The sequence below is a fragment of the Onychostoma macrolepis genome, chromosome 01 (assembly GCF_012432095.1).
Source record: "Onychostoma macrolepis isolate SWU-2019 chromosome 01, ASM1243209v1, whole genome shotgun sequence".
Taxonomy (NCBI): domain Eukaryota; kingdom Metazoa; phylum Chordata; class Actinopteri; order Cypriniformes; family Cyprinidae; genus Onychostoma; species Onychostoma macrolepis.
The window spans coordinates 7,389,592-7,406,552 of NC_081155.1; the positions used below are offsets into that span (position 1 = coordinate 7,389,592).

Below are 16,961 nucleotides of genomic sequence, written 5' to 3' on the forward strand. Positions count from 1 at the left end.
CCTCCTGCTGGAGCAGGGGGAACGATCTCTCGAGGACCACACCAGACTGTTCCTGATGATAGCTCATGCCACCAGCTACACGGACGGCGCGCTCTGCTCATTCTACAACGCAAGTCTGAACACCGCGTGCAGAGCGCTGTCATCCGAGGATGATCCTCGAGAGGATTTTGCCACCTTCGTGGAGTGGATTCTGGTGAGAAATGGATCGCCCCTCACCGTCTCTCCTGAGGATGATCTCACCAGATCCACTCCAGACCCAGAGCCCAGCCCACCAACTCCCCGCGGTGCGGAGCATCAGCCCGAGCCCACCGATGACGGAGAGCCATTTCCCGCGGCGATCTGCGAGCCAGCGCGAAGCCGAGCGACTGAGCGGAAGATCACCCCGGAAGTGGAGCCCAACACGTCAGATCAGGTGCGTTGACCCAGCGGCTCCACCTCGGCTCCTAGCTCCCTCGCCTCCACCGTCACCCGTCGATCCTCCAGCTCCACTGGGCTCCCTCGTCCCTCCGGCTCTGCCTTGGTCGGGCGTCGACCCGCCATCGCCTCAGGACTCCGCTCCTCCGGCTGCACCTCGTCGCTCCATCCCACCGGCTCAGTTGGGCTCCTTCCTCCCGCCAGCTCCACCTTGGTCCTCAGTCGCTCCGGCTCTGCCGTGGATCTCCGGAGCTCCGTCTCCGCCTCGGTCGCCAGAGCACTCGGCTCCACCTTGGCCCCCCGGATCTTCGGCATCCCCCTGGCTCGTAGGCTCCGCCTCGGGCTCCTCCACCACCTCCTCATGCCTCCTCCATGGCTCCTCCCTCCGTCGGCTCCACCGTGGGCCATCATCATGGCTGTGGCCTGGGTCCTGCCAGGCTCCTCCTGCTCCGGGTCCCTCCTGTCTCCTCCCTGACTCCTCCCTCCTTCGTCACCTCCCTGGTCTCTGTCAGCCGGCCCCCTCCCGGTGGTCCGTCCTCCTCCAGAGCCTCCGCCTTTGTTCCCACCCGTTTCCCCCCCTCTGTTGTTCCACGGTGCGAGGACGCACCTTCCGGGAGGGGGGAGTAATGTCACGCCCCTGGACTGTTTTGTTGTGTTTTTTGCTCCCCGTGTGTTCCCTGTGACCCAGTTTCTTCCCAGTCTGATTGTGTTAATTTGATTCCAGGTGTGTCTCCTTAGTTCCTTGATTGTCCTGTCTTTAAAACCCCCAGTCCTTTCAGTTAGTGTTTGTCGGTCTTTTAAGTGTCTACCCTGTCTGTGATCTGTGTTCTTATTTGTATATTAAACTCCCGTGTTGTGAAATCCTCATCTCCTCGTTCCTGGTTCCCGTGCTCCCCGTGAGCTGTGACAACTGAACACGCCTGGATTTCTTTGCGGCAAAGTCATCAATGACTGAATCAAATGACAAATTCTGATAAACATCATTATTGATGCTGATGACAGCAAGTCCACTGAGACGCTCTTGGGCCATGGTAGACCTCAAGTAGGTTTTAATTAGCTTGAGCTTTGAAAAGCTCCTCTCTGCAGCTCAAAAGTTTCAAAAGACATTTAGTGCACTTTTTGGTGAATTAAAAGCAAGCAGTAATGCAACTGAAATTAAAACAACATTACAGAAGTTTAAATTTATTTTAAAGAAAATAAAGTAAAATTAAATAAGCAGTTAACTGAAGCAAAAACGTTTCACAGTGTCAATGTTGCTAGTTAAGATGTTCAAAAAAGGCTATTTCAGAATACTGCATAAACATCATGGGCCAATACACAGTGATTAACTTGTGATTCTTACCTCTATATTGCTTTTTTTCTGCTCCTCTTGTTTGCGTCGCTTCCTGCCTTGTGCCCCTGATAATTTTCTTTTTTCACTCATTTTTAGAAATGATACGTTTAGAGCACATAAATGGCAAAACTATTTTAACTGCGTGCGCCATGCATAATTAATACTTTATGATGATGTATTATAATTACGTCATGACACAGAAAGTGTTTAAATTAGTCCAACATGACATGTTGTCAAATCTTATGATTTTTCGTTTATGTCAATTTTATCTTATTCTAACATTATTTTAATCAGTTCGATCAGTACTAAAATTGTTAACTGTCAGTAATCGTTTTGCTTAATATATGGGTGTAGGAGAGCACGATGGTCACAAGAGGGCAAAAATAAAGTTTCGTGCGGCGCCCCCCAGTCATTTTGCACCCTAGGCAACTGCATATGTCGCCTATGCCACAGGCTGGCCCTGCTAGTATGCAGCAGTTGGTTGGCATGAGGGATAAAGTTTTATTGCTATGCACTGCCTCACTGTCCTCATCTCATCCTGGTAGAACCATCAAGACTTAAGATCCCAAGTCACGTGTGAGTTCAACATGTAGAACGTGTCAGTCTACAGCGCACACCACATATTCTCACTGCATGCGCCTTAGGCTTTGCCATAACTGCCTCAAACCTGGACACTTTAAGAGTAATTGCCCTCAGGCGGCAGGCCTTGAACCACCTTCTCCTACCACCCAGTTAAACTAAAAAGCCCATGTGTGCATGGGCAGTGGTGAAATTGATGAGTCAGACCCACAAAAGGTTTTTGTAAATAGTTGCAAGTTGTTGCCACCTGACACAACAGTGCTGTATGTGGGATCTCAGAAAATTGATGGAACTAGTGATCTGTTCTATGCCCCTGTGACTGTTGGCGGCCAGTCCGTACTGAATGGTTTGCTTGATTCTGGCAGTATGGCTTGCACCCTGAGTACAGAAGGTGAATCCAAGTTGCGTGCTGATGGAGTTCCCACAACCCTCAGTGATCCCCAGTAACGTGGTCCTCGTTGGCTGTGGTGGTCTTACTTTTCAGCCTAAGTGCACGTATGACCTGGAAGTCGAAGTCTATGGATTTAAGTTTATCGTACCTACTTTACTAGTACCTGGACAGAAGAGTTCATTATCGGCAGTAATGTCATCAAATGTGTGCTTCAGAAGATGAAAGCTGAAAAGAAGTACTGGGAGCTCATTTCCTGTCAAAACAGCAACCTAGAATGTGAACAATTTCTCTAGCTTTTGAGCTGTGTTTCCCGTTGGTCTGGTTCCCTTCAACCTGATAAACTTGGCTCAGTGAAGCTTTGTCAAGCAGTCACTTTACTTCCCAGGAGTGAGCACCTTGTGTGGGGAAAATTACCTGCTAACACTCATATTTCCCCGGGTAGCACCGTTATTGTTGAACCCACTACTTCACGTTCAGCACCCCGTCATACTCTTGTTGGATGTGTAGTGTCTCCTATGTGGGGTGATTGATGGGTACCGATGAAGATTCTGAATCCTACCCAGTCTCCGATAACTCTTCGACGTAACACCAAGCTGACGGATGTGTCCCCTTGTCTGGCAGAGGAAGATGTTTCTCTCACGCAAGGCGTGTGCAAACCTCATGATGTCACAGATTCTGCTCTCCCCAAGCCCATTCTATCTATTGACCCTGTGTGGCTGCTGTATGTGTATGGTTTGGAGGACATTGATATCGATGGGTGTGAAGTCTCTGAGTCATGGAATGAGGAGTTGGCGAGTCTTATAGTGTCTTATCACGATGTTTTCTCCAGAGACAGACTTGATTGTGGAGAGGCGAAAGACTTCGTACACAGAATTCATCTGTGCGATGAGTGCCAGTTCCGCCTGCCCTATCGCCGAATTCCTCCCGCCCACTACCTAAGTTGAGAGAAGTTCTGTCTGAAACGGAAGAGAAAGGCATTATAAGTAAATCCGTCAGTGAATATGCATCTTCTTTGGTAATGGTTTGGAAGAAGGATGGATCTCTGAGAGTCTGTACTGACTTTCGCTGGCTTAACGTGAAGACTATCAAGGATGCTCACCCTTTTCCCCTTCAGGCAGATTGCCTGGCTGCTCTTGGTGGCAATCTTTTCTTCAGCTCTATGGACTTATCATCAGGATTTTACAACATTTCACTCCATGTGTCTGATAGGCATTACACAGCGTTCACAACACCCATGGGATTGTATGAATATAACCGCCTTCCCTAGGGCCTGTGTAACAGTCCGGCACCCTTTATGTGCATGGTGCTCAGCATTTTTGGAGACCTCAACTTTTCCAGCCTCCTTTGCTATCTCAATGATTTGCTGTTTTTTGCCCGTTCTGAACAGGAGGCTTTGAAACGCTTGGGAATGGTGTTCTCTAGGTTGAGAGCTAGTAATTTGAAGTTGGCTCCAAAAAAGTGTCACTTTCTCAGGCGCTCCGTCAAGTTTCTGGGCTATGTGATCAGTGATTCTGGAGTCTCTGTGGATGAAGACAAGGTAGCAGTCATTTCTCCCTTTCAGAAGAAAGATCTCATGAAAGAGGATGGCTCCACACCTTCGCCAAATAATATAAGATCGTTTCTGGGCATGGTTCTTTACTACCAAAGCTTCATCCCTGGATGTTCACGAATCGCAAAGCCACTGTTCAATTTGACAGCTGGACAAAAACGTTTGGGGAGAGGCACAAGCAGTCGTAATAGAGCTGGCACTTTCCAGGAGTTGTCTCCCCAAGATTGGACTCCTGCCTGTGATGTCACCTTTGAGAAGTTGAAAAGAGCCCTTGTCCAGAGTGTTGTGCTCGCTCACCCTGACTTTGAGCATCCCTTTACTCTCTGCACTGATGCGTCGTTGGATGGCCTAGGTGCAGTGCTTTTTTAAGTACCCACTGGCGAGGATAAAGCACATCCTATAGCCTTCGCCAGCAAGTCTTTGAGCCGCAGCCAAGCCAATTACCCTGCGCACAGACTGGAGTTCATGGCTCTTAAGTGGTCCATATGCGACAAGTACAGTCACTGGCTTAAAGGCCATGAGTTCACCGTATGGACTGATAACAACCCACTCACATATATCATGACCAAACCTATGTTAGATGCATGTGAGCAACGCTGGGATTCAAAGCTTGCTCCGTACAATTTTAAGATCAAGTACGTCCCTGGAAAGTTGAATGTTGTGGCGGATGCGCTCAGTCGTGACCCATTCATCAAGCCAGTGAGTCAGCATCTTCTGTCCGAACCTTACTCTGAACTGCTGAAACACGTACACAGTACCCAGTCAACAATTTGATCTCACAGTGATGTCACCATGAGCTCACAGGATACTCGTGATGAGGTCACAATGTGAGGTAACAGTGAGCTAAAAGTGTAACCTCACCAGAGGCGGACAATCCAGGGGTCAGAAAGTAAAAGTCCTGCCATATTTTTGTTCCACCCATGAACTCAGCAGCTGATTTCACCAGAGGAGGAACCAAGTCATTCCTTTCAAGTCACAAGCAAGTCTCAAGTCAAATCCCAAGTCCTCAAAGAGTTAACGTTAATGAGATAATTAAGTGTCTAATTAAATGTTGATTGTGCATTAGTGATGAACACCTGCTGTTATTGAGAATTACAGAGGATCAGATGTTGATGTTTTATTGGTTAAAATGATGCCACCATCATGGAGATCAGTGTGTGCTTTAGTTGGGTTCTTGACCCTTGACTTCTGTGTTAGATCTCTTTTTGTAACAATGTATGTGGTGTCGTAAAGCAGAGAGATCAGTGCTGTACAATGAGCATCTATGCTTTTACAGCTGGGCTGATTTTTTTTGTTTTGTTTGTCACTCGTATGTCTATATTTTGAAAAACCAATTTTTTGAAGCTACAGCATGCGAGGAAAGTGTTGTTCTAATAGTTATAATGAAGTCAATGGAAGTCTACTGTAAATAATGCATGTAAACGCTTAAGCTCTTCTGATATTTAGATGCACACAGACATCACAAACCAGCATATGAATCTCAACAATGGTGACAACCAACTAAATTCTTTATGCTGCAATGTATGCTGGGTAAGACCTTAGTAAAAATTCTCATGCACTACAGTATGAATAATTATTGTCACCACCGTTGAGGATTGTATGATAAGTGTTCATGTCTAAAAGCACGCAGCTCTTCAGCCCTAATATGTAATCACTACAGTGGCATATGTTTAATAGGACTTTTTTTTTTTTTTTCTGCAATTCAGTAATAGCAGAATATCACTCAATAAACCAAAGCAAGACACTTTCATGGTGCTCACTCAAACGATTTAAAAGCAGAACATGTAAGCAAAACTGCTACATCAAGCTTTCGAATCAGCAATGCCCAAATGTTTGCTGTGAAATAATATTGTATTTGCTTAGAAACAAATTATTTTGATTTACTAAAAGGGTCAAGAGCCCAACTAAAGCAAACACTGCTCTCCATGATGGTAGCATCATTTTAACCAATAAAACATCAACATCTGATCCTCTGTAATTCTCAATAACAGACTTGGTTCCTACTCTGGTGAAATCAGCTGCTGAGTTCATGGGTGGAACAAAAATATGGCAGGACTTTTACTTTCTGACCCCTGGATTGTCCGCCTCTGAACCTCACAGCGCCCTCACTGTGTGCTCATACACTCAAAAAAATGATTTGGTCTAATTTGCACCAGTGTTCATGTGTTTCCACACTACAGAGTGTTCAAGTAGAATTGAAGCAGTGCTGGAGTTAAGGAGATAATTATGTGATGATTGATCATTAATGATGAACACCTGCTGTTATCAAGAAGAATCACCGAAGGAAAGAGAAACACAAGAACTACAACTGACTTCAGCCACAGCTGAAGATGAAATCAACTGAAAAAAAAGAAGACATTAAATCTCTCAAGATCTGATTAAACAGCATCAGACTGACCAGATTGACTTTATTTCTGTCAGACTTCTAGAGAAGCTCTTATTGAGAATTAACAGAGGTTTAGATGCTTTATTGTTTTGTTTGAAATCACCATCAAAGAGACCAGTGTTTCCTTTTTTTTGGGCTCTGGGCTCTTGACCCTTGACACGTTGGTGTTAATATGACACTGGTTGCTTTAATTGTGTGTTTATATAGAACACACTTCGTTTAGCCAGCAAAACTAAGAAAAAAAAAAAAAAAGAGTTGTGGGCAAATGGGCAAATCTGATTGTATGGATGTAGTACTGCTTTAGATTTTTTATATAGCTTGAGATGTAGTAGTCTTGTAAAATCAGATAATTTAAATAATTTACAAATCACTTTGTGCTCAAAAAGTTTTCATCTGTAACGATGCAAAGATCACAGACATCAAGAATCAGCGTATGAATCTCAACAATGGTGACAGTCAACAAAATGCTTCATGTTGCAATGCATGCTGGGTACCAGCATAGTACAAGACTCTCCCATGTATCCCAGCATGCATTGCAGCATGAATAAACAACGCAGCTGAATTGTCTGAGTATTTTCTTTTATTCTTACTATTTTATTTTACGTATGCTGTTATAGTTGTGACTTTTAGTAGCTTGTTTTGTGATGTTCAGAGTTTTATCTGAATATTTTCTTGACTGTCACCATTGTTGAGATTCATACACTGATTCTTGATGTCTGTGGTCTTTGTATTGGCACAGATGAAAACTTAATCTGCACAAGGTGATTTGTAAATTATTCAAATTGTCTGATATTTACAGTACTGCAAGATATGAAGCTACGAAAAAATCTAAAACAATATAATGTCTATATAATCAGAAATTGGACTTGAAATGAGGTCAGGGACCAGTGACAAGATCTACCCACAACTCTTTTTCACTTAACTTCGCTGGTTAAGCTAAATGTGTTTTAAATGATCACACAATTAAAACAACCAGCGTAATATTAACACCAAAATGTCAAGGGTCAAGAGCCCAACAAAAGGAAACACTGGTCTCTTTGATGGTGATTTCAAACAAAACAATAAAGCATCTAAACCTCTGTTAATTCTCAATAAGAGCTTCTCTAGAAGTCTGACAGAAATAAAGTCAATCTGGCCAGTCTGATGCTGTTTAATCAGATCTTGAGAGATTTAATGTCTTCTTTTTTTCAGTTGATTTCATCTTCAGCTGTGGCTGAAGTCAGTTGTAGTTCTTGTGTTTCTCTTTCCTTCGGTGATTCTTCTTGATAACAGCAGGTGTTTATCATTAATGATCAATCATCACATAATTATCTCCTTAACTCCAGCACTGCTTCAATTCTACTTGAACACTCTGTAGTGTGGAAACACATGAACACTGGTGCAAATTAGACCAAATCATTTTTTTGAGTGTACTATGGTCACAATGTAAGGTCAAAGTGCACTCACTGCACAGAGACTAGATACCCAGCATGCATTGCAGCATGAAGCTTTTGATTGTCACCATTGTTGAGATTCATACAACAATTTTGATGTCTCTCTTTGTTTTAAACGACACCATAGTTCAAAATGTTTGTGACTTATGCTTTTAAAATCATTCATAAATTATTACACTGTTTGACCCTATACTGCATAATCAAAAAACTGTTGTAACTAAAACGTTTAGATTAATAACACTTCGCAAAGACTTCATACTGAATCTAGGTGATGATTTTGTTGATTTCAACAACAACAAACAAACCAGGTTGCAGTCTGTTTTTGGTGTTACTTGCCATAACAAATGCGTTTTACAAACACAGTTACTGCAGCCCAAAAAAATATAATGTTATAAAGTCAAGGGTCAAGAACCCAACTAAAGCAAACACTAATCACTTTGATTGTAACATCAAATGAAACAATAAAACATCTAATTCTCAATAAGTGCTTTTGTAGATATCAGAAATAAAGTCAGTCTGGTTAGTAATGAGTGGAGCAGGTGATGCTGTTTGTGGAGTTGTTTAATCATTCTCTGCTGAGATCATGAGAGATTTAATGTCTTATTTTATTTAAGTTGATTTCATCGAAGGCTGTGTCTGGAAGTCAGTTGTATGTTTGGAGAAGGTTCTTATAACAGAAATCTGTTCGCTGGGCATGCACTCATGAGCTCATCAAGTGAGAGCACTGTGATATCTCTGTGATAGTGTTGAGAAACAGGAAGTAGAATGTCCCCCGGTGACTGATATTTGATCTGCCTCCTCTCAACCTGCTCAAGATTTTGAATTCACAATGAGCTCATATATTACTCACACTGTGAGGATCACCGTATGAGAATGGAGTGATGTCACTGTGATCATCGCGTGATCTCAAGTGTTGACTGGGAATTTTTCTTGGGAACGATTATGGATTTTTTCCACGATGAAGGAATACTATGCATGTCTAAAGATCTCTCAAAAATAGGACAGAATGCTGGATTAAGTTCATCAGCACAAGTTTTTAAGAAAAAAGCAGAGATTCCATCAGGATCTGTAGATTTTTTGGTACATATAACTTTAAATAACGAACAGACTGTGTGTGGGAAAACTTCTAATCTACAATCTGAATTAAATATGATCTTGTCTAGATCCACCAATTCCTCTAAAGGTGACTCAAACCTTAGAAAAAAATCATTCAGATCATTTGCTCTTTGCTGTTCATTACTAGTTATAAACCTTTTCCGGACAGGTTCCATTTTGGTTACAACTTTCATAGCATCCCATAATTTCCTGGAATTCACAAAGTCAAAATTTTGTTCTATGATGTCTCTATGTTTTTTCCTAGCCTCCTTCAACAAACTATTTAATTCCTTTTGAACTAATTTTAATTCAGTTTTACTTTGGTTGTTAAATGCTAACTTCCTATTTAAGCACTCCTTGATCTCCTTTGTTATGTAGCTTTTGTTATTAGGAAATACAGTTACAGTTTTATTTTGTGTTACATCTCTGTCTGCAGCAATGTATGTGGTGTTGTTAAGCAGAGAGATCAGTGCTGTACAGTGAACAGCTATTAGCTGTTTTTATATGATGAGATAGTCATGAGGCCAAGTACACTGTAAAAAATTGCTGTAAAATTTACAGTAACTTACTGGCAATTTTGGTTGCCAGTAAGACTGTAAATTTACAAGAGTACTGTAAATCAATAATTACAATTGTACTGTAAAAATACAGCAAACTCTTGCATGCTGTAAAATTGTTATGATGGTGTGTAAACATTTGGTAAACTTATTTCATTTGATTCTACTAAGAAGGAACATTTCTTAATATAAAACTGCAAACACTTAATTTACAATAGTAAAGTTACTAAAAACATGACTTTAACTCAAATCGTTGAAGTTTATCATCAGCTATAGCACACATGCATATGGTAAAGCACTTAACAAAGAGATCATCACTGTATCAGCAACTCTACAGTTACTGTCTTTAAACAAAGCAGCAGAACATCAGAGTTTGTGGCTCATCATTGACTGAAGCACAGGCTCTACTCTCCACCGCAATGGTGACCCACAAAACTAAATTAAACTAATAGGTCTCTCTTGTGCAAAATAATATAGTTCAGTTAAATATTTACTCTCCTTATAGATAACACCTGCTGTTAACAAGCAGAATCACTGAATGAAAGAGAAACAAGAACTACAACTGACTTCAGCCACAGCCTTAGATGAACTCAACTGAAATACAAGACATCATTAAATCTCTCAAGATCTGATTAAACAACTCCACAAACAGCATTACCAGCTTCACACATTACAATTAGACTTTATTTCTGTCATATGTCTATAAAAATTATTTGAGAATTAACAGAAGTTTAGTTGTTTTATTGAAAGCGTTTAGTTTGACCTCACCATTGTGGCGGTCAGGGTTTGCTTTAGTTGGGCTCTTGACCATCAAATTTTAATCTTAGCTTTTTTCTGACTGTTGTAACTGTGTTTGTAAAACGCGTTTGTTATAGTAAGAAAACCCAGAAAAATTTGTGATTACGTGCTTTTGACTGATTATTAACGATATAATCATTATCTAGCGGCCTGATTCACTGATCTCATTCAGAGGCTGATCTTTAAAGACATGGTGTGGATATGTTTTTTTTGTGTGTGTGTTTACAATTGCTATATGACCCTGAGTGAGATGACAAACTGCTACTGAAAAATGTTTTATGCAGAAAACTTTTAGTACTACGGCAACAGTCAGACACACACACAGACATTAAGAATCAGCGTATGAATCTCAACAACGGTGACAATCGACAAAATAAATAAACAGATCAACTCTGAACATCACAAAACATGCTACTAAAACTCAACACAAAAAAATAAAAAATAAAAGCACATAGTAAGAATTAAAGACAATAAGTGGACAATTCAGTGGCATAATTTATTCATGCCGCAATGCATGCTGGGATTCATGAGTGAGTTTTGTATTGTGCTGGTAGCCAGCATGAATTGCATTAAGCTTTTGATTGTCACCATTGTTGAGATTCATACACTGATTCTTGATGTCTGTATGTGTCTAATTGCTGCCGTAGTACTAAAAGTTTTGTGCATAAGACATTTTTAAAGTCTTAAAGTCAAAAAAAAAATCTTTGACTTTCAAAAAAATCCACACCATGTCTTTAAAGATCAGCCTTTGAATGTGATCAGTGAATCAGGCCACTAGATAATGATTACATCATGATCAATAATCAATCAAAAACAAATTTTTCTGGGTTTTCTTGCTATAACAAATGTGCTTTACAAACACAGCTACAGCAACCAGAAAGAAACTAAGATTAAAAATTGATGGTCAAGAGCCCAACTAAAGCAAACCCTGACCGCCACAATGGTGAGGTCACACTAAACGTTTTCAATAAAACAACTAAACTTCTGTTAATTCTCAAATAATTTTTATAGACATATGACAGAAATAAAGTCAAATTGTAATGTGTGAAGCTGGTGGAGTTGTTTAATCAGATCTTGAGAGATTTAATGATGTCTTGTATTTCAGTTGAGTTCATCTAAGGCTGTGACTGGTTGTAGTTCTTGTTACTCTTTCATTCAGTGATTCTGCTTGTTAACAGCAGGTGTTATCTATAAGGAGAGTAAATATTTAACTGAACTGTATTATTTTGCACAAGAGAGCTCTATTAGTTTAATTTAGTTTTGTGGGTCACCATTGTGGTGGAGAGTAGAGCCTGTGCTTCAGTCAATGATGAGCCACAAACACTGATGTTCTGCTGCTTTATTTAAAGACAGTAACTGTAGAGTTGTTGATACAGTGATGATTTCTTTGTTAAATGCTTTACCACATGCATGTGTGCTATAGCTGATGATAAACTGCAACGATTTGAGTTAAAGTCATGTTTTTAGTAATTTTACTATTATAAATTAAGTGTTTGCAGTTTTATGTTAAGAAACGTTCCTTCTTAGTAGAATCAAATTAAATAAGTTTACCAAATGTTTACACCATCACAACAATTTTACAGCATGCAAGAGTTTGCTGTATTTTTACAGTACAATTGTAATTATTGATTTACAGTACTCTTGTAAATTTACAGTCTTACTGGCAACCAAAATTGCCAGTAAGTTACTGTAAATTTTACAGCAATTTTTTTACAGTCTAGGTATAACTGCAGACCAGAGATTTCCAAAATTGGGCGTAAACTCCAAAAGTGGGCAGAACCTCCAAAATGGGGAGGGGTCTCTTTGTGCAAAGACTTTCACCATTGGGTCTGGCTTCAGCCAATTGTTATTGACTTACATTTCAAAATAAAACTTCATAAATTAAACATTGTTTCCAGTTGATCTAAAATAAAATATGCTATATAAATCAATATTCTCCATAAGAACAGAGCCCAAAGCTCGTGGCCAGTGGTGCTCGGACCGGAGTTTGAACCTCAGCTTTATGATATAAACGGGAATCACCCACGAGCCGTCCCAGTACAGCGCAGGGGAAAGATTTTACTCTATCGCTTTGTTTGGCGTCCCGGGGATTGAAATTCGCAGAGTAGGAGGGGGTAGTGACGCTGGTTGTAACTAAAAAAGGTGCCATTGTCCAGTGAGGTCCAGTTGGGGAGTTACGAACGGCCAGCTCAGCGATCTCATATTGCATAATCTTATTAACTGCTTCTCTCCTGAACTGCAACTTTCCTTTCAGCACCAATTCCGCCATGCAGCCAATTTCACTGGTTAAGGTTAGGGTCAGGTGTGGGGTAGGTTTAGGGGTTAGCATTTTTTGTAGCATAGTGTAGTAGGAAATTAAATTAACACTGTGATTGACCAATAAATCTTCAGAATCATCTGTGGGGCGGAGTTTGCGCTGAAGTTGATTGGAAGAAAAAAATGTGCATGTGTACCTGTCTGTCAATGGGAGGAAGCCACACCCTGTTTTGGAGTTCCCTCCCCCATTTGGAGATTTGCAGTTATACCCTTCTCCATGAGGCGCTGGTCGGACTACATCCAAAATAACTTTTTTTTTTTATTTATATATTTAGGTTTTGAATAATCGGTCCCATGAAACTACAGCAGACAAGAAAATCGTTGTTTGAAAAAAAAATTTTTTAACTTTCAAGCTGTTTAGCTTGACACATAGACATCAAGTACCAGCATGTGAATCTCAAAAATGGTGATAATCAACAAAATTCTTCATGCTGCAATGCACAATAGGTAACACCATAGTAAAAAATCCCATCATGCACTGTAGTATGAAAAATTATTGTCACCACTGTTGAGGATCATATGATAAGTGTTCATATCTAAAAGCCTGAGCTGAGACTATTTTTCTCACTTTGTCATCTCATGTGATAGAACTGCAATAATATAGAAATCATAAGAGCACTAAAGATTTAGATAAAGTGTGATCAGAGACAAAGTTAAGCTTATTTTTAAAAAGTCTGGAAACAACTAAAGCGAACACTATTCACCAAAACGGTAAAATGAAAAGAAAAACCATCTAAACCTTAATTCTCTATAAAGAACTTCTGTTTTAGATATTGCAGAAATAAAGTCTAACTGGTTAGTAATGCATGAAGCTGGTGATGCTGTTTGTGGAGTTGTTTATCTTCTGAAATCTTGAGAGATTTGTTTTCTTTTATTTCAGTTGATTTCATCTAAGGCTGTGGCTGAAGACAGTTGCAGTTCTTGTGTTTCTCTTTTCTTCAGTGATTCTGCTTGTTAACAGCAGCTGTTCATCACTAATGCACAATCATCCCTTAATTAATCACATAATTATCTCATTAACTTTAACACTGCTTCAGTGTTACTTTAACACTCTTTTAGAGTGGGACAATATATGCTCCAAGCAGTGTTAATTTAACACTCAAAATTATACCGTGTAGCCTTATCTCCAAATTACTATAGCCCTTAGTTTTAGTAGTCATGTCAAAGCAGTAACTAAATCAGCATACTGGCATCTCAAAAACATTGCAAGAATTAGATGTTTTGTTTTCAGTCAAGACTTAGAGAAACTTTTCCATGCCTTTATCACCAGAAGGGTGGATTATTGTAATGGTCTCCTCACTGGCCTTCCAAAGAAGACCATTAGACAGCTGCAGCTCATGCAGAACGCTGCTGACAGGATTCTGACTAGAACCAGAAAATCAGTTCTCAGGTCCTTACACTGGCTTCCAGTTACATTTAGGATTGGTTTTAAAGTACTTTTACTCATTTATAAATCACTCGATGGCCTAGGACATAAATACATTGCAGATATACACAACAAACATAAGCACACTCTACACTCACACACAGAGATGCACGCCCCCAACTGCTCTTAGACACACCCTAAGAGCAGTTGGGGGTTTGTTTCTTGCTCAAGGGTCTCACCTCAGTCGTGGTATTGAAGGTGAAAGAGAGCGCTGGTCATTTATTCTCTCCACCGACAATCCCTTCTGGTAATGAGGCTCGAACCCACAACCTTTAGGTTACACATCTAGCTCTCTAACCTTTAGGCCATGACTGCCCCACTTAAATAAGGAAGACATACAAAATGCACAGAGCAGTGGTACCCCGGGACTGGAATTAAGAACAACTGGTTTAGAAAAACTTTTTACAGGATCCAGAACTATAAACTTGTGTGTCTTATACTCTTAATATCTCTGTAAGGCTCATAGCGGCTGTAGGAAACATATCTGCATGCAGAAAAACACTGTGAATAACTGTGTTCATCTCACCACAGACTCCTTCATAGCAGATCTTCTGTTCATCCTTTTATTAAGACTGAAGAAAAAAATAGCACATTTTATATATTAGTTTATATATTACATGTCCTGATTTCTAGTGATGGCGAGATGAAGCTTCATGAAGCTTTAAGCTTTTCAGCCAAGTGGTTCACCAAAGGGTTAATTTCTGGAGGCTCCATTTGCTCACAATACCACCTGGTGTCCAAAGAGTGTAAAACAAACAGATATATTACAGACAGAGGTGTAAAGTCCAGGGGTCAGAAAGTAAAAGTCCTGCCATATTTTTGTTCCACCCATGAACTCTGCAGCTGTTTTCACCAGAGGAGGAACCAAGTCATGCCTTTCAAGTCACAAGCAAGTCTCAAGTCAAATCCCAAGTCCTCAAAGAGTTAAAGGGGTGGTTTACTGTTTTTTTTCTAGGCTTGGTTGTGTTTATGAGGTGCAGTCTAACGTGTTCATGCTTCGTTTTTTTAAAAACGCATTATTTTTCATATAATTTACCTTTATTCCACACCGCTCTGTCCCTTCTCTGACAAACACCTCGATTATTTCCTGTTTTTATGAAGCCCCGCCCTCAGAAATACGTGATGGGCTCTGATTGGTTAGCTGGCTCAGTGTGTTGTGATTCACTAAACCGCCGAGCGTGCATCTAAATGTCCCGCCCCTCAGCTCAGCTGCATGTGCTCCGGTTGTATTGTAAACAATGGCGTCGTCTATATTGCTTATCAATTTGAGCCTGATTGAGACGCAGAGGATATTAGTGAAGGGGATCGCGCAGAACCTGTGCAAGCACGGCTCTTAATGGTATGTTTGTTTGTTTGTTGTCTCATACTTTTAGATACGCTGTTATTATGCTACTGCTTATGTTAGCTTTTAATATACGGTTTTATTCTGATTAAAGCTTTAATACAGTACGGCAACCGCACACACGTCCATGTATAACGCTTCTCATTGCTATGCGAAAATGTATAATTGGAACAGTTTGTTGGAGCTGATCTGACGATCTGAATGAGAGAGAGGGAGAGAGAGCGAGAGAGAAAGAGAGATGCAGAGCGATGCAGAGCAGGGGGACGCGAGGAACAGTATTAAGAACGGCTGTTTTAGAACATTGATTTTGAAACTTGTGAATCCATTAGAATCGTTAGAAGACAGAATTGCGATTCATATATGAATAGATTTTTACGTGCACCCCTAGTTTTCTCTTCCTCTTCTCTAAAGCAGCACAGCATGGCCTAGTCCCCTTTCTTACATATTCCCGAGGGCGGGGTTTATCTGGGTCCATGATGTATCAGACCCGGGAAGTAGTTTGTTGTAGTCCCTTACCAGCTGTTTTTGTTGGCATTAAACTTCCAGAATTTTAAAAGACAATATCTCTGTTTGCATTGAACTTTCAGTGCTGCAACTTTGCAGATATTGTTTATGCTCAAACAGCAACATTACACACTAACTAACGTTAAAAAAGTGAAATTGCAATCAACCACCCCTTTAAAGTTAATGAGATAATTAAGTGTCTAATTAAATGATGATTGCACATTAGTGATGAACACCTGCTGTTATTGAGAATTACAGAGGATGTTGGTTTTATTGGTTAAAATGATGCCACCATCATGGGGGTCAGTGTTTGTTTTAGTTGGGCTTGCTTGTGACTTGAAAGGAATTACTTGGTTTCTTTTCTAGTGAAGTCAGCTCTAGAGTTTGTGGATGAAGTTAACATATAGCAGGACTTTTGCACTAGAGGTCTGTGTAGGATGGACTTTTCAGTCCAGCTCCTGCAAGGTTCTGTTTCTCGTCTGCCTGCTTTGGCAGAAATATACAGGTGCGTCTCAATAAATTAGAATGTTGTGAAAAGTTCATTTTTTCTTGTAAGTTACTTCAAAAAGTTAAACTTTCATATGTTTTAGATTCATTGCATATAAAGTAAAACATTTCAAAAGTGTTTTTTTGTTTTAATTTTGATGATTAGAGCTTACAGCTCATGAAAGTCAAAAATCAGTATCTCAAAATATTAGAATATTTACATTTCAGTTTCAATAAATGACCATGCCTACAGTATAAATTCCGGGTATCTCTTGTTCTTTGAAACCACAATAATGGAGAAGACTGCTGACTTGCCAATGATCCAGAAGATGAACATTGACGCCCTCCACAA

At 40.3% G+C, this 16,961-nt stretch overlaps 1 protein-coding gene across 2 annotated transcripts in view; it reads right to left on the reverse strand.

Moving 5' to 3' along the window:
• Positions 1 to 16,961, reverse strand: part of LOC131521010 (carcinoembryonic antigen-related cell adhesion molecule 6-like) — a 55,281-nt gene that overhangs the window by 7,844 nt on the left and 30,476 nt on the right. For both annotated transcript variants that reach the window (XM_058745723.1, XM_058745659.1), the window contains exon 7: positions 14,804 to 14,849. In XM_058745723.1, coding sequence (XP_058601706.1) covers positions 14,804 to 14,849 — 46 coding nt within the window. The remainder of the gene's footprint in view (positions 1 to 14,803; positions 14,850 to 16,961) is intronic.